Raw genomic sequence first — 26,819 nt, forward strand, 5'->3', positions numbered from 1 at the left:
TTTTTGCAACGGACCCCTGACTCTAGAAGAGGGTGGCCCTGCCTTTGACCTCAACTAAAAAAAATGCATTTACTGTATTTACCCTGGGGGATGGAGTCCCTTTCGCGAGACGAATAAGCATTCTCTGATGTATTTCTTGTTTTATTTTCTCAATTGCAGTTCAAACTCATTTTACTTATCAACAAAAATTCATTTGATCAGGTATTTTTTCATTTCTATTACTGTGAATGCGGGGCCTGATGCGACCGCACCTGTCAGGCCCGTAGCCAGAAATTTCGTTCGTAGGGGGGGGGGGGTGGATCACTTTCATTTCGGGGAGACATGGCCCCCACATCCTGAAGCAGGGCCCCTAGGCTGGGATCTTTTACGGGCCCCCGGACCAGACTTTTATGAGGCCCCCTTTATGATGAATTTATAGCGTGAAAAAAGAAAAAAAAGATTAAAGTCCTTCCGGGCCCCAGGGCTGGAGCCTTGTCAGCCCACCCCTTGTGGGGGCCATGCGGGGAGACGTGACCAAAGTGATAGAACAATAGATTTGACCACCTTTTTCCCTTTTTTTTGGCCATTTTCTCATATTTAGTGGGGGGGGGGGGGCGACCAGACTCCCAAGTACCTCTTCTACGGCCTCGACAGTCGCACACTCCTAAATGCGGCTCTGGAAGTCAGCATCTGAAAAGATGTGTACTACTCTCTCGGAGCCGGGAGCGCCATGGATGCTCGAGCAACACGGTATGTTTCAGCACCCCAAGAATTAATTTAGCAATCAATATTCTTTATATATAACTCAACTCGAGCACCCACAGGTTTGAGACACTTCCGACGCTCCTGTAGAAAATATATAGAAATATAAACTTAAAGAAAAAAAATACTTTTATTAAAATACGCACACGCTATGCAGAAAATATGTGAAAATTCATAAGCAATTAAAGAAATAATTTCAGAATTCAAGTTTAAAATTGTAATTTTTAATGAAAATTCAATTTGTGATGAGCCCCCTCCCTCCCTCCCTCCCATTAAGTCCATGCAGGATAAATGAAACAGCGATAGCAATCAGTGGCCAATATCACCGAGGTGCAGGGCACGTGAAAAAAAAGAGAGCTGAAATGATAAAGTCTGTTTGGCAGCGTTCGAGAGATTATTACACATTTCTGTTCGCTTTCGCCTAGTTTATGTGAGTCATCGTCCTCCCAAAACATCACGTGCATCTTAGTTGTATTTGTAATAGAAAATGAGTGCATTGAAACGCCTCCAGCAGCAGCAGCATGACAACAGCCTGCTCGTGTTTTTTTTTTTTTTTTTTGCCGGCATCCAGAGAATTTCTTTTTTATCAGAAATAATGTCACATGAATGATAATTATTGAATTATTATTTAAAAAAATATCACTAGGAATTTTTTTTTCATTGCCAAGATTATCTAGAACCGGGTCTCTTGAGCTTTTGCGTTTTTTTACACGGACCCAGGGTCGCAACTGGAGGGGAGAACCGCTGGACCAGAGAGAGCGCAAATTTCACCTTTCAGCCTCTTCATAAATAAAACAAGGGGGCCCGCCTAAATTCGAGCTTGTTCCAGCTGACCAAGCATCTGGTTACGGCCCTGCACGAATCTTACATGTATCAATTAAATTACCCAGGTTCTTAACCAATGGCATCGTAGCCGGGGAGCGCAAACATCCGAAGTGTGGGGACGAGTACCCGCAGAAATATTTCAGAAATCAAAACCTCCTACTCGAAGCCACAGCCGAGCAACCACAGGACCACGAGCAACCACAGTAGAACAAGTTCTACACCTCCAAAGCAGTAATCCGATGTCGGACCTTAAGGTCAGGATCCAACCCTTCCCCACCCCTCCCCCACGTCCCAAAAATGCATAGACTAAAGATATATATTATTATTATTACTCTGTGTAAAAATGTGAGAAAATGACTGATTTATACAGAACCGCCTTGTTTTGTCCATCGTGCTGTTAGTGTTAGTGTTTTCTCCCGGAATACCAGTCATCGTGTAATGAAAGAAATTTGTGGCTACGACCCTACACGCCCCGCTCTTAATTTATGGATCGCGACCCTAACTTGGGTCTCTTAACGAGCTTCCAAGATGGGTCGTACAAATTCACTTCAATCGTCTATCAAATTTTATACGCAGTTTATCAGGACCGCAATTAGAAACGATAATTTAGTTTGTCGTCAGAGCCAATACCCATTTTGGTGTGCTCTCCCCTCGGAAAAAGAGTAAACTGAAGGCCTCATCACGTTCCATCGCCCAGGGCACTAGACCCCCCCCCCTCCCGTACTCCTTGAACTGCTGCCCTGTATTTTATACGCCGTAAGTTACCACTATGCATGCCGTACCACTGTGTTTACATTGCCATGTACTGTGACATTCATTTTATCAGCGTAGGGAGCCGGGAACTTCATGTTATTGCACAAAGGGTCAGCGTGGAGCACAAAAAAGTAAAGAACCCCAATGCCCTAAAAAAATATGGGGTCCCTGGGTTTTAGCAGAGCCGCCATTGGAGGGTGTGTGACACGTGTGGTCGCACTGGGCCCTTAGAGAAGAAAAATAAGTACATAATAATATTAATTCTAGTATATATATTAATTAAGTATATAATAATATTAATACTATTTCTTCTCTAAGGCCGGTATTACGCTATAAAAGTTTGGTAAAAGTCCTTTTATAAAACTTGAAAACTGCAGCCAATAAAATTATTGGTTACATTCTAGAAAATGCAACCGGTGACCTTATTGGCTGCATTTTTCAAGTTTTATAAAAGGACTTTTACCAAACTTTTATAGTGTAATACCGGCCAAAGACTGGGCAGCACTGGTTTGGGGATTTCCCACCGATTTCACTTCTATTACTGCTCTTACGGTAATAGATGTGAAAAATATACATGTATATATATATAAATTAAATTCTACTTTTTTTTGGAGTAAACAAGGTTGTCTGAGCGTTAACTGATTCGATTCTGGAATTATTTCTTTCGAAAATTATGAATTTCCATCAATTCTTGAACTATTTCTGTCACGATTCCGAATTTTTTCATCCTTTCTGAAATTTTTTTTCTCTTTCGTCAATTCTGAATTTTCATTGGTGCTGGAATTATATCTTTCAATTATTTCTAATTTTAATTCATAAATTCTGAATTTTTATAAGTTCTAAGATCATTAGGCCCGAATCTTCATTTTGAAATTTTTTCTTTCATCAATTCAAAATTTTCTTCAGTTCTGAATTTTCACACATTCAAAACTTTCATTAATATTTTTGTGTCAATTTACATAAAATTGCTTCATTTTTTTAAGTGAATATTTTTCAGCATTCCTGTATATTCTGATAATGCATGAATCTTTGGATGCAGATTCCCCCCTCCCCCACAAATATTCGATTATTATTAATCGGGGATTGCTCGCTGGGCTCCGCGTCTGATGAGGGTGTTCTGGGTTTTAGTATTTTTACGAAACTTCATCTTGCAATAAATCCACGTGGGTATGTTGAAAAATAAAGAAGATTGTCTTTTATCTCAAAGTGTTTATAATCTTCTGGAATCTCTTGTCAATATTTGACATATATACACAATATTTCTTTAATACACACTATCTTAATTGTGTACTTATTTTTATATTTGTCATTGTTCTTCTATCATATTATTACCGTTAATACCGAATAACTTTATAACGTTATCTCTAGCGTTTCTCGTCGGTCATCGTATTGTTATCATTGCCAAAGTTCGACTCACGTGAAAGATTCCAGAGATGAAAGCGCATTTTCGTAATAATGTAATCGAATCTTAAAGTTAAGCAATAAAATTAATGGTTTTGGTGCCACACTACCATCACAGCTGCAATTTTTTTTTCCTTTTTTTTGTTATCATGATTTTTTTAGGCCAGACCTAGATTTATTTTGATAAATCTAGCATTTTTTTGTGATAAGTTTGAAACAATTATCGTTGCATGTATAATGTTCTTTGTATTAATGATAATTTGTATGATATGCCTTTCAATTTTTAAAGTAATCAGAGAAAAATAATAATAAAATACAGACTTTTCCCCCTTGAATCAATTCAGACTGTGGGCCCTTTTGTGTGTGTGGGCCCACTTTCGACTATATTTCTCTTTGTCCCTGTCTTATCTAGTTCTCTCCCCCCCCCCCCATCCAATAGCAAGATCTTTTCTACTTATTGTTGCACTGACTTTTTTTTTTTCCAGTAAGTTTATAGCGAACAAAATTTTTGTTTTAGACAGAAATAATGTCGGTCTCTAGCGAGAGTTCACTGTGAGCTTTCCTCTTGTTTTGGTTCCATGCAGGGTGGTCTCAACGTGATACCCCCCCCCCCCATCCCTGAGCCACTACTACATACTTTGTCAGTCGGGGTGAGCACGCATTTTGGCTTCCCTCGTCTAATATGGAAGGAGCAGTTTGAGGGTAAATTCGGTGCCCTATCAAGTCCAGCGCCCGGGGCACCAAAGCGCTTGAAGAGCTTTTCGGTTCTCTTCAAGCGCTTTGCGGGGCACCAGATCAATGCCTCCTATGCCCCACATGAGCCAGAATGCGTAAGAATGGGGGGTTAACATTAACCTGCTTGGCAACTTTTTTCCCTCGCAGAGAAAAGATCGGGAGGGGAAGAGATTTATACACATCTCCTTTCGTGGGAGTTTGGAGTTTCATACCCCCTTTCACCAGCGCTGTCTTAACGCATGGGCCCACCCGGGCACGGCCCGGGGGCCTCAAGAGAAGAGGGTCCCCTCAGAAATATGAGAAGTAGTTGCATTTTTAGAGAATTCGCCAGGTAGGGCCTCAGAAAAATTACTTGGTCCGGGGGCCCATGATGCTCTTAAGACGACCCTGCCTTTCGCATAATTCTTTGAGTTTTTCCCCTATTGCGGAGTGCAGAATACCGGGATTTTTAATTATTTTCATTATAAACGGGGCTTTAGATTACGGGTTTCCAACTGGTGTTCCGTGACAGCTTTTTTTTGGGGTTCCGCATGATCATACACCACGAAACCCATATAAATCGCGGAACCCGGAGAGCTTTCAAAGAAGAAAATTGTCTTGTATTTCAACGAGTGTCGTTAAAAAACCACCTACGCCACTTGGATGATTAACCTACAGAGCGTGCAAGCACTTGAGCAGAGACGGCGCCAGGCATGAGGCGACGAGGTGGTCGCCTAGGGAAGAATAAACACAGGGGTGACGTTTTTTTACAGGGTGGAAAGTGCTAGTACATAAATAAGTGCAGGTAAATACAATACTTTTCTATATATTCAAATGCTATTCAGTAGTAAATTCATTTCAACACACCTCCTACCTTGCATTTCCAAAAGTGCCACCTATCTCTAGAGAAGCTGGTTTCTGAAAAAAAAATTAGGGTTCTTCTTCTTTTTTGTTAACTATCTTCCCACTCTTTATCAACATTTTTTCAATTGACTTTGCTGTCTTTAGTTGAAATCCCCTCCAGCAAAAGTTTGGATTCCTTGTTCATCTTCCCACACAAATTCTCTTCCAGCCAACGCCATAATAGAAGAATCTCTAGTATGGTGCTGTTTGGCTCCGGAACCTATGTATATCTGTTCTATATATCAGGGGTTTCCAATGTAAAATTTCTCACAGAACCCTTGATACAATAATCGTGACGCTGTTCTACAGAACTCAAACAAATTTTTGAATATTTATCCAAAAAGTGTGTCCCTACTGTCGTCTCAACAACGTCATAGCCCCAGGGCAAAATGAAAGAAGGCTTAGGCAGCACCTCTTAATTTACATATTTGTTGTCATAAACCATTGTGCCAAAACTTATCGTGGAAACCCCCTATTCAACCGATGTCCCTGCGTAGCCCCACAAAGAAGGTGTGTCTGGCAGGGGTCAGACACACATCAGTCGAGATGATTCTCATCAGATGTGATCCTTTTTTTGTGTTTAACACTACAAATTCATATTGGGAAGGGGGGGGGGGCGTGAAGTGTCTGATCTGGGGACCCACCAAAGATCTCGGTCTTGGGGACCTACAGTGGGATGTGGGACACCGTGCCCGGTTAAAGTCATGGTAGGGACTCCCGATGTGTTGGAACCTCGTAAGCATGGGCGGAGATACCCCCCATCGTCAAAGGTGGAGTCGACTGATCTAATGTATATATGTATATATGAAATGACATCATCGTGCCCCCCCCCCCCCACCCCCCAGACTTCCAAGTCAATCTCCGCCTATGCTCGTAAGACATAATGGCATCTTACTCGGTGCGCCAAAAACGAGAAAAACCTTTCGATAGTTTGTGTGCACTTGAAGTAACATTCCCCCCGCTATTGAGATAAGTGCCCTACAGATATACTTTAGTGATCTCGAAATGTTCCGCGGATCCAAGTGATGTGGAAATGTGCCACGCATCAATCAAGTGATCCGGAAATGTGCCACGCATCAATCAAGTGATCCGTAATTATGTGCCGCGGATCACTTAAATAATCTGAGAATGTGCAGCGGGTAACTTGAGTGATGTAGAACCGCACTGGGGGGCCACTAAGTGCTCTTAAGTGGAATAGAGACAGCCCTGCCTAGCTGCTGCCCTGGCTATGACTGGCAAACGGAGCCCTGGAGAAGAGACTCATTTTTTCTGATATTTTCCTCGAAGAAATATGGTCAGTAATTTTATAAAGCACGATCAAAACAAAACCGGAAAATATAGCTTTGTCATATGGTCATGGAGTGTTGAAAATAACTTCATCATCATCACTATCATCACAAAAGTTGTTTTTGTCCCCCCCCCCCTCGCGGTTTGTTTACATCAGCTTGAGTTGAATCCTTGATCAAGGTGATTCGTACATTAAATTTTACTTTTATTTCGAAATAATTCTTTGTTTAAGTAGTTAGATAATTAGAGATGATAATTCATGAAATAATTTGTATTTGAAAAGTGTCTCATAATTTCTAATTAATCTTTTTTTGTCCGAACCATATTTGATTTGAATTTCCCGCCAATTTTTTGAAATGTAAAACCATCTATACATCTATACCAGTGATTCCCAACGTGGGCGTTGACGCCCCGTTGGGGGCTTATGGAATGTTCCAGGGGGCGGTAGAAACTACAGGTATAACATAGGATTTTATGGGTTAGATTGCCTTCGGGGACGATGGCAATCTAACAAAATTTCTGAACAATCAGTAAAAATTTCAGAACAAGGGGGCGATAGGACAAAAAAGGTTGGGTAACTATGATCTATAGGAAATATACCCAAAGTGGGCGTTAACGCCCCCTTGGGGACGATGGAATGTTCCAGGGGGGGGGGGTAGAAGCTAGGGGTATAACATAGCATCCTATGGGTTAGATAACGTTGGGGAGCGATGGGAGAAACATTTCTGGAGAACGGGGCGATGGGATAAAAAAGGTTGAGAAACTATGATCTATATACCAATGATTCCGAATGTGGGTGCTGGAAGGGTAAAAAATTCCTATTATACAAATTTATGTCCATGAGCTCTTATTGTGTCTTTGTAGCTCTAGTGAGCCTTTTGTTTTCTGTGGCACGGTACCAGGTCCTGGACCACATCTTCCCTTCTAGGCTTGTTGGCTCGGGTGAGCCCTCTGCAGTGGCTGGACCAGGTCTTGGACCACATCTTCCCTCCTATGCTTGTTGGCTTTTCTAAGCCCTCTGCTGTGGCCAGACCAGGTCCTGGACCATGTCTTCCCTCCTAGGCTTGGTTAATCAAAAAAAGTAATTAATCAGATTCTTTTACGGTAGATTTCAGAATTGATAAAAGGTATAATTTCAGAATAAACAGTCTTCAATTATTTCGGCCCCCTTCTGTTAACTGTGAATATTTATTCCACCTTATAATTGTAAATACCTCAGGTTCGTGACTCGCAGGTTTTGTGGGAAGTTTCAATTTGGCCTGCAATGCAAGAAGACCATGGTCCAAATCCTGGCAGAGACCAGTAGAATTTTCTTCCAGATTTAACCTCAGCATAATTTTCAGACAAAGGCTCATTCCTTCATGCTGAGAAAAACCCATCTCACTCTCGCTGTGGTAGTATTACTATTCTGTGATTGTTTAAAAAAGAAAAAGAATTACTTGAAACTGGTCGTCAAAGTGCAATGATTTCTTTTGAATTATGCAAACTTGAAAGGCAGATTTCTTGGATAGACTAATGCTAATACTGTACTGTACATGCACTTTGTACATGTTTGTGTATGGAATTTCTAACGAATTGGTACATGCCAAAATGTGAGTGTATGTGTTGTGAACTTAACGCGAGTTTTGTTTTTGTGCATGCTTGTTACGTGTAGTGCCATCAGTTTTTCTAACTGTGGGTGAAGTGTAATGATTTGATAATTGTTCTGTTGTATATGCCTGTTGCTCTGTGTGTTGAGACTTTTTAAAGGGGGAAGATCAGCTCTCTTGGGTAGACTGCTACAAAGCAGTGTTGATTTCAATTTACTTTAAAAAATCACAGATGTAGCAGGGTTAATGTTATAATCAGAGTGCATATAGTATGTTATGATTTTGTTTAATTTTTTTTTTTCAATTCTCCAGGTTTCATTCCATTATGTTATGACCAACACATTTGATTGTTGATGTGAAACATTCAAAATAGGATGAATTGTGTTATTGGAGCATCAAATGTCAAGTGTGAGTTGATCTTTATGAGTCCTTATCCCTTTCAGACCTGAGCCTTCATTTTTTGGAATTTTCTAGATGTTTTTGCATTTTTGCTACTCAAAAGAAGGGGAAAAAAGATTGAAAACATAAATGTCAGCAAATCTATTTTTTTTTCTTCTTCGAATTTTCAATTTTTTTTTTGTGGAGAAATAATTTACTTCATTAAAAAAAGTTTCAGCCAAGATGATGCATTGTATATTCATCTTCACGTATAATTTTTTTCATAATTTTATTATTCAATTTTATTTAATAAATCACACTTTTCCCAGAGGCACATTCTCTTAGGAGCTATTTAAAAAACCCTCGAAAGTTCAACCTTGAGTGCTGCCCTCTGATTAATTCCCCAAAGTTCATATTCACCATATTTCCAACTCAAAACGTACACAATCCTTTAAGTCAGGGCTCAACTGCCTGAGGTTAAAAAAATATTCTGCAGTGAGAAAAAGCAACTATCACATTTGTGCATACAGGGTCTGAAAGGATTGCACCATACTATGTTATAGTTTTATATTTGAACTTATTGACAAAATTTTGTTGTTTTTAAGCTTTTCGTAAACGAAAGAACCTCATTGGTCTGCTGAAGTTGGATTTGTGTGGTTTCCAATTTCAAGGTGCAAATGTGAAAAAGATTCTACCTTTTGAAAAAGATTTTATCGCATCGAGTAACAGACTTTACAATATTAATTGCAAACATTAGATGCTAGTTTTGTCTGCAGGTTAATGATGAATCTCTTTCAATAAGTCTGTTGTCTTAAATCCACTCGAGAGCTAAAGAAACCTAACCTCCAAAAAAAACGCTTTCATAGCACTATCAGGTACACAGGTTGATTCATATATAACTGGCCCTATATTATGGGGTGTATTACAAAAGATGTCATACATATTAGGGGCACGATGAACAGTGATTTTTGGCCTAATATCTAATATTCGGCTAATGCTTTGACAGAATATTCCCCAAATATTCGGCGGCCAAAAATAAATTTTCTTAAAATTCATCATAATAGATATACTATAAAAATGCTTTTGTGTGTGTGCATATGCGTGTCTGCCTGCCTGTGTGTTTGTTCTCTATACAAATCTGCAATTTTAGACCAATTTTCACCAAATTTTGCAAATAAACTAAACACGGCTCGACTTGAACGATAAGATAGTTTAAAAGTTCATCAAAGTAGGGCAAATGCCTGAAATGAGCAAAAAAAAACAAAAAAAAAAACACACATGCGACTATGGTTTGTGGGCCTCACCAAGTAACTTTTAGAATGTTACCAAACAATGTGTTTCAGAACACGTTTATCCCTTTATAACGGTTTGTCATTTCTTCAGTGGAGAAAGCCCAGGCAGCGCTGGGCGTTTTAGATAGTTATAACTAAAATTGTTAATTAAAAATAAAATTTCATTATCTTGTAATACTGAAAAATTTTCTAAGTTGAAGCTCTCTTTTGTAACTGTAGATGTTCAAGCCAAACCTTGACTAGCCCACGTAAATTTGAGTAGTAAACTATTTCAACATTTCTTCCCTTTTCAATTAGCAAATGGGCATGGTAGCCCAGGTCGATAAGATACTTGCCTAAAGTACCAAAGGATGTATAGAGGTGTCGCGAGTTTGATACCCGGTTCGTCCTTGTCAGCAAACGTTCCTGACACGGGTACAACAGAAACGGTGACATGACCACAGAAAAAATTGCTACTGCAGGGAGTCCCCCATCGAGGGGTTAGCACACCAACCTCTTGATGAGAATTAAAAAAAACAAGCCTGCCGTTCGGAATCGACAATAAATTTTAGTCCCGGTCTAATTAGCCCTCGCATGCAGAAAATGACAGTGGTGCGACAAAAATGATCAAATGATTATTTTGAAAAAAAGTTGTATACATTTATTTTTTGTCGCCCTGTAGCCTACTTGTCCGAGATAAGATAGAGTGGGTATCTGATGTCTGAGATACAGAGTATTTAGGGCATTCGGTGGCATAGGATTATGGTTGCTTTCATTTAAAACTATCCAATAGAAAAGTGTCCAAGCTGACCTGTTTTACTATACATACCATAGATCAGGCCCGTCATTCGGGAGAGGGATCAAATGACGGCCTGCATAGATCCCTTAAGAAAGTTTTTTGACCGAATTATTCTAAATCTAGTCAACTGAAAGAACTGATTTCTTTTTCAACCTTGTATTTGCCTCCAATATTATATGACTTTGTGCAGCCAAAGGATTAAGCACCATTTAATGTATAAATTATTTTGGTTTACACATACATGTATTAGTTTGATTATATATATATTTTTAAATTTATATTTTATAATAGTTTGTGACATTGTTTTCACTTTTTCTTAAAAGCTCTAGCCAAAGCAGTCCATGCTCTTGCTCGAATTGGAGATGATTTGTATGTTGAGTCTTTGACAAATTCTGTAAGTAAACAAATATTTTTATTGTTTACACAGTCCGCGCTGCTTAATGTGATCACACCTGGACTTCAGGTTTCTGATATGATTTCTCATAACCAAATTTTAAGTATATCTGAAAGAAAAACCATTTTTTGCAATTTATTGTGACCATACCTCCTATTTGGTCAAACGGAATGTATGGTTAAATCGGTATCACATGACAATCATTCCTTTCTTTTTTTTTTTAATTCTAAAACAGGACTTTTTTCCGTTCAAATTAAAAAAAATCCTGTTTATTGGATTTTTTTTTTTTTTTGTTTGGTTACTGAGGCGTTGGAATAAAACTGTCTAATTAATGTATATTACAATTTAAACCTTTTTTTTTTAATATACAGTACATGACATATATCCCTTAAAAAAGTCTCCTGGGAAAAAATCTGGTGAAATAAGAATAACTAATCACGTAATAAAGGAAAGGGTTCTTTTTTTTAATACGTTTGGTTTCACTAACGGAGGCCATTGCAAAAGCAGCTCCACATGTGCATGGATCACAGTGAATACTATACAGTCTGATTACAGCATTAAGTATGGAAATGTGTGTCAACTGAGTGGGGAGGGCTGTGAACACCGTCTAGCCTCCTACATAGTTTTGCAGGCTGATAACAATAACTTACAGAGAGAAAAAAACATTAGTCTGGTTAATTAGCTTCAAAATGCACCAGAAAGTTTTTAGCCGAAAAAAATATTAACATTATCTGAAGTCCTGATAACTATAAAAAAAATTTATTCTTATCTAATGATGTTTGTCCATTCCATTCTTTGCAAAAAGTTATAGCAATACCCAAATCATAGCATTATCTATGATTCTAATAAGCAGCATCAAAATACTTGTTTCATTGAAATTTATTACAAAATGAAAACTTTTTTTTTGTTTTCAAACATCTGAAGTTAAAATAAAAGATTCTGACTATATAATATGCAGAATAGTGAATGATATTGCATGTGATTATTTTATTTCTAAAAAATATCTTTAATTCACCAAAATAAAATTCAGTGTTATTAAAAAGTCAGCTTTGTTGATTTTTATAGCTAACTGAACTTATTGATATCATAAAAATGGTAAAACAATGTTTTAAATTTATTTAAACACGCCTTCCTTTCAGAAACCCCATAACTGCAGAGGCTGGAATTTTTTTTTACCCCTTTTCCCTGGACTTTAATGAATATATCACATTTCCATTTTATGTATAGAATCATCCTTCACATTCAGGAATTTTTTCCGTAAAAAAAATGTGCTTTCAGTTAAGTTAGAAGGTTTTTCTTGAATATCTCAAAATTTGAAATTCTGTACTTACAAATGGGGTTTCTGAAATAAGTTTTTCAGTTAGAAAAAAGTAATAAAAACCACAATTTAATTGAAATAAATAAAGAAAAAAAATCAAATACACACAAAAATAAAAATCTCACATCAATTGGAGAAAATAAATTTTTTGAATTTACAAATAGGTGTTGCAAATATATCAAATTCCTCAGGTTGACTATTATATAAAATAGAAAGTCTGTTTATCGCATAAATTTCACAACATGTTGTTATAAAATATATGAAAATACGTAAATGTATTTGAAAATCTTACTGCAATACAAATTATTATACCATATTTATACAATAATGTATTTATACATTATGAAAAGTGTATTAGGACTAGAGAAGAATATTGTTACATGGGTCATTATCTTTATATATGATTTTCGCACAGTGTCATTTTTTCTATGAAAAAATTCTTTTTGCCTGCAAAAAGTTTTTCATTCAGTTTTTTTTTCTTCCTGTATAGCTTATTTTTCGCACTGTTAATTCATCACGTTCAGCATATGTGTGTTTCACTTTCAAGCCATCATTTTTCATTCAGTATCAAGACAGTAGCAATGCAAAGTTCAAGGTCTCATTGAAAGTAAAGTATCATTTGTTGACTGTTAAAATAAGATTCAAAATTTGCATTATTACTATATATTAAACTAACCCCTTTATACAGTTGCGGGATATATATGCCACACTTTTTTAATGCTTCTAAAATCATTGTTGGGACGTGTTTGACCCATTTTTTTTATTTGTGATGTTTTCTCTTTTTTATCTTTATGGGAAAATCTTAAGGTATAATAAAATAATTATTAATTAATTGTATCCATTTTTATTACTTTTCTATGTATTCCTTATGGTGAAGATAATTAAATGTCTGTTTCTAGCTGCTAAAATTGCTGCTAACCACATTGCATAGGCGTAAGAACCAATAACTGATTCTGCAGCAAACTTTTAAGACATTTTAAAAATCTTTTGAAAACCTGCATGAGGCTTACTAGATATCAATTTGGTTTTCTTGTAATTAAAAAAAAACCAAATATATACAACCTCAACAGTCCTCAAGGTCTTTTTGAATTTAACACTTTTGCATTTATTTTTAACTGTGAAATTGGCCAAAATCAGCTCCTACTGTCGCATGAGTATGGATAAGTTACTTCCAAATGTTTACAACATCAAGAACTAATTTTGAGGTCTCTGTGAGCATTTCATTTAGCTACATGTATATATTTTTTTAAGTGTCTCCTATAGACGACAAAGGAACTGAGAAGGTTATGACAGAATGACACGCTTTTATCAATTTTTTTGGTGTTGGAAAGATTAACTTGAACTCAACTACTGAAAGAATAAAGATGTTTATTATACATATTGAATTAATAAGAATGACAATGCACATCGAATCAAATTAATTGAATTAATAAAGATGTGCACTGTAAGGACGAGTTCACTTTGTAATGGATGGGGTCTGATTTACACAGTTCACTGTGTGCAAGTTAAAAAGTTCGAAAACTTACAAAACCAATATGTTTCTTACATTTCAGCATGGAACAAAATAGTTTAGGTTATGATCGATAACTTCATATCTCTATCAAAAAACTACTGATAAAAGATCAATTCATTCATTCCATTTATTATTCATTCATGAAACTGTTTATGCAATAATGATCTTGCTATATTTTCTTTATCAAAGAATGTGATTTTATTTTCCCCCAGTCATGTTTGATGGCTTTCCGATCATTGCCTGCTATGGAGAAAAACGTTGAGAAATGTGTCTTAGACACTGGTTCTAATGATTGTGCCCTTGTAATACATTTTCACTGCAAACACGGCAAGTAATTTTCTCTCAATATGCAAAGTTTAAAAATTTAAATTGAAATAATAACATTTTTGCAATCAATGTTTCTTTTTCCTTACTGCCAAGCTATTTTTTTGAAAAAAATTATTGCTCGCATAGAATGAAGCAAAGTATGGTTTTTGGAAGCGAAGTTTCCGAAAACCATGACAAGACTTATGTCAGTGATTTGTTTCAAGATTGAAAACATAAGTTGGTTTAAATTTTTCCACTGGTGATACATCTCCCTTCTCCAAAAGAGGGAAAGGACTGACAATGTATAGATTTAATTAATGTATAGATTTTCTTTATACTTTTTGTCTATTCATCTTTTTGATTCTACTCTCACTGAGAAAAATTTCTATTCTAAAAACAAGACATTAAAAGCCTTCAAAGATTTGCTCCAAGTGCATCTTTTTTAAAATAGTCATTTTCAGGACAAGACGATGTAGATGAGAGGGGTTAACTTGAGTCAAAGGGATGCAAGTGTGGGTATCACTGTAGTCATCTAAAAGAGTATTGAAATGAATTAAATTACTAAATTATATTGCGCATTAATGGGAAAATGAAAACTATATTCATTATAATAAATTAATGCTCATGTTGGAATTTATTTTGAAAGCAGGAATCACTCTTCACAATACCCACAATACTTTTATTTTGGTGAACTTTGTTTTTGTAGTTTATAATGTTGCTGTGAAATTGAATTTCACAGATGGATTTGTGATTTCATTTTCCTTCTTAGATTTGACTAAAGTGTACAGTTTGCCTTTCATTGAAAATGAAACAGTACAAGCTGGGTTCAAGGGTCAGCAAACACATGCTATATTGACAGCTCAAAGCAAGTGAGTATTTTTGAATTTTTCCAAAGACAATCATCATTGATGCAAGTTTTAAAAAATAATATTAGTGTTGTTTTTTTTCTATGGTGAGGTAAATCATGAAATTTTAAAGGTTACCACACAATATTTGCGTGGAAAATCAAAGAATAATTTAGGTGCCAGCCAAATTTTTTAGCAATCCAATATGTTGTCCACTGTCTAAAATGGTTTCATTTCTACTCATCCAGGAATTTGTGACCTCATCCCCTTCCATTTTTCACTGACACATTGGATTTGTCAAGCCTTGAATCAAGCCCCAATAATATCACAAATTTTGAAAGTGTAGTGCTGCCATCTGCCACCAGTTTTTCTAACTATGAGTGAAGTGTTATGATTGAATGATTTATTGTTGTAGGACTGTTGCTCTCTGTGGCGAGACTTTTTAACGGGGAGATCGGCTCGCATTTGCGCCTTGAAGTTGGGAACCGCAGAAAACCAACTTCAGCCGACCACCACTGTGGGGTTCGAACCCGGATCCTTGCATCGCGAGTCCGTCACTATAACCACTCGACCACCACAGCGGCGATGTTTTTACGATTTTATTTACTTTACGATTTTATTCCACCATGCTAAATAGACTACTACTACGAAACAACACGTGCAACCTCCTCCATATTCCTCTATGGAATTTCTAATGAATGAATGCATGTTGGAATGTGTACATGTGTTGTGAATTTTACATGAAGTTTGCTTCTTTGAAATGCTTGTTGTGTGTTGCCATCTGTCTTCGAATTCGGATGCAGACAACTCGGTAGGTTAAGTTTTGGTCTTTGTGTGAGACTTAATTTTCTTTTAATGTTGTAGGCCGGATTGCTCTCTGTGGAAAGGGTTTTTTAAATGGGAGACGGCTTGCACTCATGTCTTGAAGTAGGAAAACTAACTTCCATACCGAAAACCACTATGCTGTCAGTAGGGTTCAAACATGGGTCCTCACGATGTAAGTCTATCATGATGTCCACATGACCGCATAGTGGTTTATGCTAAATAAACTAGGACCTTAAACTCATTAATGGTTATTTTCAATTTTTCTATCATTTACCAAACTATATTCAAATACCATAATCGGAGCTAATTTGCACCAATGCTGAAAAATGGATTCAGCTTTACCAAGGGCTGTTCTAATGAATATTTCCAAATAGTTTTGATTTCGTCTGATGGGAAATACTATCGGTTAATTCATGTATTTGATTTACTGATGCATTCGACATTTCATGACTGCAAAAATTTAATTTTTTCTTGAAAAAAGTTCCCAGCTAAAATTGAGCAGCACAAATATGTTTAGCAAGAGATAACCAAAATGGCAGATGCATCAATAGCTCAAATACATAAGTTGTCAGATAGCGTCTCCTGTCAAGCAGAATCAAACTGTTTGGAAACATTCATTAGAATAGCCATTAGGTAACAATGAACCTTTTTTTTAGGATTGTGGAGCAAATTAACCACCTGTAGGTGCAAAGTAGCCCAGTATTTACAGAGCTGACAGAACAAACTGATTAAAATCTTCAAGTATCATGAACTGATTGTATAAAGCATTGCCAGCTGAGCTCATTATATGGCTTTCAAGTCAAAATTATTGTTGAATCATAGCTCAGCTAAGGATCTAATGTTTCTATGGTCTAAGATAAATAGGCACCTTTGCAATAATATCTATACTCTTTCCAAGGTGCTTATTTATCTTAGGCACCCATTTATCTTTTATTTCGGACTGAGAAAAATCATTTCTATCATTTTTTTTAATGTGGTAAAACTGTTTTAGGTTAATGTAATAATTTATTATCACTATAGAAAATATTTTCTAATATAATAACAAGAAAATTTTTATTTTGATAGAAAATTGACTGAATGACTTAATTTTTAATTTATATCCAAGGCTACTAGCAGATGGCATTCAGAATTTCAGCAGCAATGTCGAAGAAGTTTCTCTCAGTGTTGCAACTGATGGCTTAACAGTGAAAAATTATGTAGATGATGAAGTTGGTGAGTAATAATGTATAATGAATTCTATTCAGATGAAATGAGTTTAATTTTCACAAAAGATGTATGCACACACACACAGGCATAAGCAGGTTTTTTTCAAGAGAGAGAGGTTTTCTATTTTATTTTCTTCTGGGGAGTAGGGCTTGCATTTTTCCTGAAAAATAACACTACTATCTCAGCTCAGCCCCCCCCTTGTGTGTTCACACATGACAATTCTACAAAATAAGTAGTCTCTAAAAAAAAATTTTTCACAGGAACATTTTAATTTTATAATTTATTCGACTTTTTTTTACTCTGTAACAGTTTTGTATTCAACAATTTTTTGTGGAACAAAAGGACTTCATGAAATGCAGACTCAAATGTATGTACAGGTATCCCTCTCTTTGAATATTTTAGATGTAACACAATGTTTTGAAAGTTAATTTAAAAATCGTTACACATAAAATTTGACCTGGAGTTTGATTTTAATCCTGAAAATGAGTTTGCAAACTAAAGAAATGACATAGTTGAAATGGCAAAATCTGTTATATTTGAGGATTGAAATGCTCAAATATTCCACTTATCTGAGCTTATTAATGATGCAAATGAAAAACAATATGAATAATAAAAGTCAAGAGCACTTTGTAGCCTTGAACAATTTTTAACCCATGAAACAACTTTCGAGTAAATAACTAGCTTATTGAAAAAAAAAACATATTGACAATTTATTTACGTCCACAAGATATATATATATATACTAGGGGGGCTCTGCCCCCCTTCCGCCTTTGGAGGCCAACCCCCCCCCCCCCCCCACTTATCTTCCCAACATATCTTGTTTATTTCGTCCCACTTCATCAGCGTGCTATGGAAAGGGGGAAAGGGACGTGTGAAAGCACCAGCTTACTGAAGAAGCGAATTTTAATAAAAATAATAATAAAGCAACAAAAAACAAATGAGATTCATCAAGTACCCCCAGAAAACTTCCCCATGGGGGTCCCCAGATTCGATTCGCTGAATTTCAGTGGGGCCCGACACTGGATATATCTTGGGCTACCGATGTGTTGCAAATTTTACAATGTTAAACCACAAAAATCAATGAGATTCATCCAGGGGCACCGAATTACAACCTGCCAACATTTCCATGGAGCCCTGACCTGGAAGCTTGTCGGACACCCCCCTGTGAGAATTTTTCATTTTTATGAATTTTACAACAAATAAAATCCAGGGTCCCACATCCAGTAGTGGGGACACAATACGCAGATTTTTAGTGGGACCCCAGACTGGCTATATCTCGGGCTTCGGCTGTTGCAAATTCTACAACAGAAAAGAATGAGATTCATCCAGGGCCCCCAAATTGAAACCTGTAAACATGGGGCCCCCGACTTGGAAGCTTGTCAGTCATCCCCCGGTGTGAGTGCCATGAAAAATTTTCATTTGTATTTGTTTTACCCACGAATAAAATCCAGGGCCCGCCCAACCAATTACCCGGGACACCAATTCGCATACTTTTGGTGGGGCCCCAGACTGGATATGTCTTTTGCTTCCGCTATCGCAAATTTTTCAACGTTAAAGCAGCAAGAAAACAATGAGATCCATCAAGGACCCCTGGAAATGAAAACTTTTTACTTATACGTGAAATCTCCCCCGGGTACCCCGACCCTGTGTTGGGAGCACTGCTGTTGTGTGTATATTATACATATACATACCTCTGGGCATGGACCCCCCCCACAAGGGCAGGGCTGACAGGGGCCACAACGATTCTTATCACTTTTTGATTTTTCACACTATAAATTAATCACAGAGGGGGCCCCTGAAAAGCTGTTTTGGGGGCTCGAAATCTAAATTCCAGCCTAAGGGCTCTGCTGTAGGACGTAGGAGCCCCTCGGTACATGCACATAACATGGTCCTAATGGGTCAAATGGGTCCCGATATGTGCTACAGTTAAATGAATATTTGACCCAAAATCGTAACCGACTTCCGTAACACAAAAACGTAACAGATTTCCGTCACTCAAAAACTTCACCCACTTCCGTCACTCGGTTGCTTAGCAACAGGCCCTTTTCGAGTTTGTGATTTTATATTGTAGAGTAGATATATATATATATTAAAATGGGTATCTGATCACAAGAAGCTCAATGCCACATCAGAATTGTAATTAAAAAAATGGACCTTACAAACATTGTTATATTTGTGAACGATATTCTTGCTTGCTACAAAAAATTTTTATAGAGACCAAAAACACATTATACGCCAGCCAAATCCTGACTATTTCATTGGAAAAGTTATTAGTCTGTCATCCCAGAAACTTCATAAGAGCATGGATCCGCTCTTAAAACCATTATATTTAATTTCCCATTGAAGACTTTCAGAAGTATATATAGTGATAATGAAAAGGTAATTAATTTTATTCATCCAGTGTAAATTTGCAAGATTTATAAGTCTGAATAATTCCTTTATAAAAATTTCTTCTGTTACTGTTTCTTTTTTATCCCTCTGATAAAATCTCCTATCCCACTCCTCTTAAATGCGGTTCACTTTATATGATTTAGTCTTGCACTAAATTGTAGAACTGATTAATCAAGTAAAGTGAGAGACATCTATACTGCAACTCTATTACTAAACCATACATTCACCTACTGAATATTCCTCAAAGAAATGACTAGTAAGACTTTGTGAAATCCTATCTCACCAATGCTTAAAAGTTTGCCCATTGGTTTTCTATAATAAACAATATGCACAAATATAAGGATGAAATCTCCTAAAAAATAAATTTTTCAAATGGTTCTTGTTTTCAGATAAAAACAAAATGGTTTACACAGAGCTTACATTAGAAGCAGATGAATTTGAGCATTATGATATCCAGGAAGAAGTAGAGGTGACATTCTGCTTGAAAGAAATGAAAGTAAGTGTTATATGTTTTAAAAAAAGTTACACTCCTTCCATTGAATAATTTTTTCTCTGCAAATTTTTTTAAATACTATTTTATTACTTTTCATTTATTAAAAACATATTAATTTAATAATTGTATGACTATGCATAGTATCTGTTTGTGCCTGTATGCAGTGTTATCCGAAAAAAAATAATTTTGAAGAGTAATTTCACTACTCTCCAAAATTTTAAGGAGTAACTTTGCAAAAAATGGGTATTTTTTATGAAAAACAGAGAAATAACTCTATTTAAAAATAATTAAAATTTGAAGAAGTATTTTCACTCAACAAAATTTGGAGGGGTAAAAACAAATTTTTGTGCATGGATGCATCTGGATGTGTATTGGCAAACACTGCCGTATGTATTCATATCAGTATGGGTATGCGTGTACGTTAATTTTTTTTACAGGCCGCATCAAGATTTGGGTTGATGTTCATTATTTTTCCTTTCATTTTCTCTTCTGATCCTTCAGTTTAGAGATATCAACTGAAAAAAAATCCTTTGTATTTTTTCTTGATTTGCACATCCCCATAGAAACATTAAAATAAAAACAAAAAAAAGAATTAAATTTTACTTTTTATTAGAAATAGGAGAATTTAAAAAAAATCAAAAACTTGGTTTGGATCTACAGAAAGAACCCACTTGACGAAGATGACATCATAAAGGAAATAGAAGGAATGCCAGGGCACTAAAGGACACCACAGAAAGGAAAATAAAAAGGGGAGAGACAGGGAGGTGCTGGTAGTAAGAGGTAGCATGGGGATATTTATGTTTGTCATTGTTTTGTAAATTCCCCCGACTTTTATCATATAACCAAAAAATCAAGTGTATGACAAGAACTGTTGGTTACCAGTGATATGACTAGAAAGCTGAGTTTATCACTGTATTGACCAACACACCTAATTTTCTAAATATTTTTCAAATGCTTCTAAAATTATACTCAGTGGGAAAGTTTCCACATAAAAAAATAGAACAGATTTATCTCAATAGTTAGTTTCATTGGCATCATTTTGTTGCGTATTGACAAGAGAGCAGAATACATAGTAAAACCTCTCTTTTGCATACATTGACAGGACAAAAAAAATTTGTCTGTAAAAGAGGGGTTGACCGTTAATCAGGTGTTTAAAAGGTATATTTTTATTATACAAAGGAAATTATTATTTGGCCGTAGAAGAGGGGTGATGGCATCTGATAGGTGAGCATTAAGAGGGGTTTTACTGTACTGAGAATATCTAGTGTGCATGCAGTACAATAAAAATCATCAAATTAAGTTATACCAATTAAATTTCCTCATGATGGTATAATAAAAATAAATATTTTCTGTTTATTAATTAACATTCATTCTGAATTGTGATTCACCAAATTCACTGACATGAAAATATTTAACTTTAAGATTGTAATAATCTCTTTGTAAACACTCCTATTATTCCTTATTATTCTCAAAAAGATTTATTATCGTTTAAATTTACAATGGTGCTATGCAATAACACGATACTAGTGTTACAATTTTATGCATAAATATTTTTATTTCAGACGCTGCTGAGCTTTGCAGAGGGATTTAATGTTCCAGTTGTCATCAAATGTCACAGTGCTGGAAAGTATGAATTTTTTTTTCTAGGCTAATATGGAAATTGTACGTTCACATGGAAATATTTGACACCTTATGATATATTTTTTTTGGAATTGTGATTTATTGTGATTATTTAAACATTGTCAATGTTTCACTTTTAATTATAAAATATATTAGCTTTTGATTTAAATATTAATCAGATACTGCCAGTTCACTGTACTGCTGCTACTACTGAAAGGAAAGTTTTAAACATCGTCATATGAAATTGCAATTTAGTATCAAACAATAATTTATTGGCTTCCAAGATGAAGACCCTGATTTAAAATTTAGTAATTATATTCAGTAAATTTATTTGTAGCATAAATATATATTTTAAGGAGAATATATTATATTATTATTAATAGGCCAATTACATTCACCATCAATGGTTTGCCTGGAGTAGAAGCTGATTTTGTTCTTGCAACTCTAGCTGGAAAGGAAAGCTCTGAGACTCAATCCGTTGCTGATGAGCCAACAGGAACCAGCAAAGGAAGGAAAGCCAAAAAAGCTAGAATTGAGAAAAAGTAATTTTAAATTTTACTTTTTCTTAATCTCAATTATGTGAATTATTTTTGTATTTTAACTTTAATGACAGTGACATATACAAATACAAGACCACAATGGGACTAGGTGTGCCCATAACAAATATGGATGCCATATATTTCAAAAATACAGCAGCCCCTCCCACCTTCAAATTAAAAATGCAATTATAAAAACTATATGCAGTGTCCCATAAATTCGTAAATAGTACAAAAATGCATAAAACTATAGGAATCGATTTATTTGAGTGCGGTTTGCAAAAATGTTATTCTCACAAAGGGGGGGGGAAAGATTTTTGTACAGAAAAAAAAAAAAGTTCAATTTTTATCCGATAGAGGGTGCTGCACAAAAGCCAATCATAGAATTCCTCACCTGTATCTCATTTCAATCTGTATCCAAAATGTTATTTGCACGAAGGGGGATTTTTATTTATTTTTTGATTTGGGGGAAAAATAATTCAAATTTTTGTCAATAGAGGGTGTTGCAAGAAGTCTAGTAGGAGTGATTTGACCAGAATCTTTCTACAATCTCTGGTGTCAGAACCGTAATGAAAATTTTGTGCAAGCGAATGTGCAGCAGGAAAATTCAGAAATGAGCTGTTGATCGTACATCCGGCATTTTGTAGGACTCTGATCTGCTTTTCTGCAGCTCCATCCATTGACAAAAATAAAAAATTTGAACTTTTTTTTTGTACCAAAAAAAAAAAACCCTTCGCAAGAATAACTTTTTTGCAAACCACATTCAAATATTACAAATTTCTTACACTTTTATGAACTTTTGAACTATTTGCGAATTTATGGGACACTCTGTACAATATTAAGGTGTTAAGAATGACCAAAGAAAGAAAGAAAAAACAAAAAATGGTGTAATTTAAATGCTTGGTTTTTCTCGCTGATTAAATTGCAATAATAATTTTTCTTTTATGCATTTGGAAGAAATGGGGAATCAAGAGCTCGTGGTCATAGTTCTCATAGAAACGAGGATGCACCAGTTTCTGATGAAAATTTAGCAAGGAGAGATGATGAATCTATTCCAGATATTATATGCACAGATGAAGCAGAGACATCGAGGTTCCTTGCGATGTGCACCCAAGATGAGGATGATGGGAACAATGATGATGATTGTTTGCAACCATCGCCACCCCCTAAAAGAAAGGTACAGCATCACATCCAGTTCTTTTATTATTATTATAAGTTATACGTGTGCTCGTTATATAGCATTAATTGCTAGCATTCGTTTACTTGGGTGGATGAAAAATGCCACCTGACAATCAACTTTTTTAAATTCTGTAAGACTACAGCTAAACCACACACACACTTCAATAAACATTCCTCTCAGAAATTTCTAACGAATTATTTATGCAAAAAGTATTGTATGTATGTATTGTGTGTGTGACAAAGATATTTATCAGGGTCTGAGGTGTGTGCTGGTGGTACCATTTATCTTGGAATTCATCAGTGAAAGTGGCAGCATGTATGAAAATGTAGCAATCATTATAATTTTGTGTTTGTGGTGTGCCTTCTCTCTTGTAGAAATTCTTTTTAAAAGGGAGGCCAGCTCACATTTCCTCCTTCAAGTTGGAAAACTACTTGTATCCCCTTTGTCTTTTCCACAGGGATCACACCCAGGTGCTTGCAATGATTTATGGAAAATTCAGTCACACGCAATTCACCGATAGGAAAATTCGCTGATGAAAAATCACCACTGGGCAAATTCATCGAAAAACAATTCACTCACAACAGTTCGTCACCAGGGAGTGAGTGACTGAGTGAATGAATATGGGACTGACCAAATGAGTTGGACAATGAGCTACTAAAAAAGTTAGTGAGTGAGTGAGGGAGTAACTGCATGTGACTGAGTGAGTGAGAGTGAATAACCATATGAGTGATCAAGTGATTGAGGTAGTGAGTGGGTGAGTTACTGAGTTATTTATTGAGTGACTGTGAGTGATCGAGCGGCCTTATGTAAACAGGTGAATGAATGTGTGACCAAGTGAGTGAATGAGTGACTCACTTGCTCACTCACCCGCTCATCCGCTCACTCACTATGCCACTTTGTTGATAAATTTTCCTAGCCGTGAATTATTACACTGGTGAATTGTTGTCTGAGAATTTTCAGAGAATGAATTTTTCGCACACAGCTTGCAATGCAAGGCAGTCACAATATCCACAGCAGCTGGGTCTTCAATACAGGAATTACATTGTTACCTCTTTGTAGTAATTTTAAATCAATTTTTTCAATTTTCAGATCTTTATTTAAACAGTATTTTCACGCTTAATTTTATTTCTACATGGCTGTACAATTATTGCAATGCCAAATAGTCTAAGTTTTGTTTACTTTCTCCTACCATTACATTCTGTCACTACCAATTTTGAAAGACAGATGGTAGTTCACACATTTCAAGATAAATCTACTTCTACACATTACTTATTAAAATCTTGACATGCAGTTGACACAACTTTTTCTTTTTAAGGGAAGGGGTGAAACATTAGTCTTTTGCCTTATAGAAATAGACCAAGATTGGACCAATTTGGATGTTGACAATACTCACACGTTTTTTTGACCATGAAAAGAATGAAAGACCTTTTTTAGAAACTCCACTAAAATGATAAGCCAGCCAACAGATTTCAAACATTCATTCTTCACATACATGAACCCCCCTCCGCCCCCAATGCAAAAAAGGGACCCATCATAGAGAATAAAGAAACAAAGAATTCTCAAAGTACACATGAACAATGTCAAAAAATTCTTATAACTGATAATAAAAGGCCAATTGTAAAAACCAGTCGTGGTGGAGAGACAAAAATCGTAGTCGACTTAAGCGGAGTTAAGCCAAACATGTGTCGAATTAGAGAGGTTTTCCTACATTGAAATTAGTATTGTGCCAACCAAGGGAATAATAGATGTCGAGTTATCCACATGTCGAGTTACCGAGAGTCTACTGTATATAAAAGGTACTATACAATCTATATATAAAATTAATTTTCTCTCTGTGTGTATGCTCTCTATACAAATCCACAATTTTCGACTGATCACCGCCGGAGGCGTATACGGGGGCGGGGGTCATGGGTCCTCCTAAGTTGACCAAAAATTTGGGGGAAAAGTAATATTCCGGTGAAAAAAAAAATTAAAAGAAAATACCCTATATTAACCAATTTCTGTTAATTTAAATGTTTTTTGAAAGATGGTAACTCAAAATTTTTCAAGAAGAAAACTTTTGTGCCCCCTCCAAAGGTCAATTTTGCTTATGCCTCTGATCACCCCAAATTTTGCATATATACCAAACAGGGCTGGGCAAATGCTGAAATGGGCGAAAAACTGTCGGGCATCAATAGTTTCATGGTCTCGTGGAGTGTTTACTGTGGTTACAGTGGTTCCCAAAGAATGTGTTTCAGACACTCCTTTACAATGGTTTGCCACTTGTTCAATACTCCCAGTTATATGAAGAAAACCCGAGCAGGGCCAGATATTTTTTTACTAGTATACTATATATGATAATTTATACATGTTTTGTACTATTGTATCTGTATCTAACTATACAGTATTCATCACACATACTAAACTCATTTGCAATTTTTTTTTTCATATTTATCAAATTCACCAATTACACTAGGGTATTATGCATAATCAAAGATAAAGGCGATAAATTTCAAGTATTTATCAGATTTACCAATGACACTTGGTTGTTATGCATAATTGCCAGTAAAAGTGTCTGTGCCTGAGTGGCGCCGTGGTAAGATGCTCATCTGCTACTACGAAGGTTACCATCAAGGTCCATGGGTTCGAATCCGGGCATAGAATGTTAGAAGCAAGTTCTTTACCTACCGAACCCGGGGCGGCCACCGATGGATGGAGCCTTCATTTCCCACCTAACTCCTATGGTTGAAAATTGCTGTATGGCGATATATGACTGGAGTTTGTGTGCGGTAAAGTAAAGTAGTAGAAGTGTCTCTCCCTCATAGGACAGAGCCTAAGTCATGACTGGTCTTACAGTAGAAGTGGTAATATTTTCAGTATTTATTGAATTTACCAACAGTGCTTGGTGTTATGCATATTCACAAATAATATAATTTTATCAAACTTATCAAGACACGTGGTAAGTTTGCATAATAACTGATTTATCACATTTATCTAACATATGCATAATGAAAATTCAGTCATTCACCATGTACACTTCAAAATATGGGAAACAGATAGCAGAGCAGCAGCATAATGCAAAAAATAAGCTCAACTCTTGTACCATATATATACATGTTCTGGCATGTACCAATTCATTAGAAATTTCCAAGTGGAATGTTTACAAGGTGCATATATGGTTAAGTAGTAGTAGTAGACCACCAAGATATGGATGGTTCACATGCATGCATAATTAACTGCAATGGCAGTGAGGAGCGAAGTTTTATATTGAAATTAAAGCAATGAGATGAACTTATGAAATTTTCTCATTTCTAGAGAAATCATCTTATGTTTCTCTTTACTCATTTACTAGTTTCGAGACCTGTTCCTGGGTTTATCACAAGCATCAGAATATACATCAATGATGCCCGATCCTGATGAAGTGTTAGCTGCTGCGAGTGATATTGATGACTGATAATATAATTTTGATGATCAGCTGTGTACAGAAATTATTTTGTACATAAGTAAATTGTAAAATTTTTATTTTATGAAATGCATCTTTTTTAGACTGAA

At 36.0% G+C, this 26,819-nt stretch overlaps 1 protein-coding gene across 3 annotated transcripts; it reads left to right on the plus strand.

The window, feature by feature from the left end:
- The first annotated feature begins 6,748 nt into the window (after window positions 1–6,748).
- On the plus strand, window positions 6,749–26,819 carry Rad9 (cell cycle checkpoint control protein Rad9). 3 transcript variants are annotated; one of them, XM_089231238.1, is made up of 12 exons: window positions 6,749–6,804; window positions 8,526–8,621; window positions 10,985–11,055; window positions 12,864–12,980; window positions 14,099–14,213; window positions 14,962–15,061; window positions 16,968–17,074; window positions 19,849–19,955; window positions 21,515–21,579; window positions 21,956–22,114; window positions 23,066–23,285; window positions 26,620–26,819. In XM_089231238.1, the coding sequence occupies exons 2-12, from the start codon at window positions 8,588–8,590 to the stop codon at window positions 26,719–26,721; spliced, it is 1,197 nt and encodes a 398-aa protein (XP_089087364.1). In that variant the 5' UTR covers window positions 6,749–6,804; window positions 8,526–8,587; the 3' UTR covers window positions 26,722–26,819. The 3 variants fall into 3 exon arrangements, with proteins under 3 accessions (XP_089087364.1, XP_089087372.1, XP_089087380.1); XM_089231246.1 differs by lacking the exon at window positions 6,749–6,804 and adding an exon at window positions 7,002–7,081; XM_089231254.1 differs by lacking the exon at window positions 6,749–6,804 and adding an exon at window positions 8,159–8,216.

The sequence above is a fragment of the Pholcus phalangioides genome, unplaced genomic scaffold (genome assembly GCF_987345545.1).
Source record: "Pholcus phalangioides strain wild (caught in Gottingen) unplaced genomic scaffold, Ppha-v1.0 ptg000001l_1, whole genome shotgun sequence".
NCBI lineage: Eukaryota > Metazoa > Arthropoda > Arachnida > Araneae > Pholcidae > Pholcus > Pholcus phalangioides.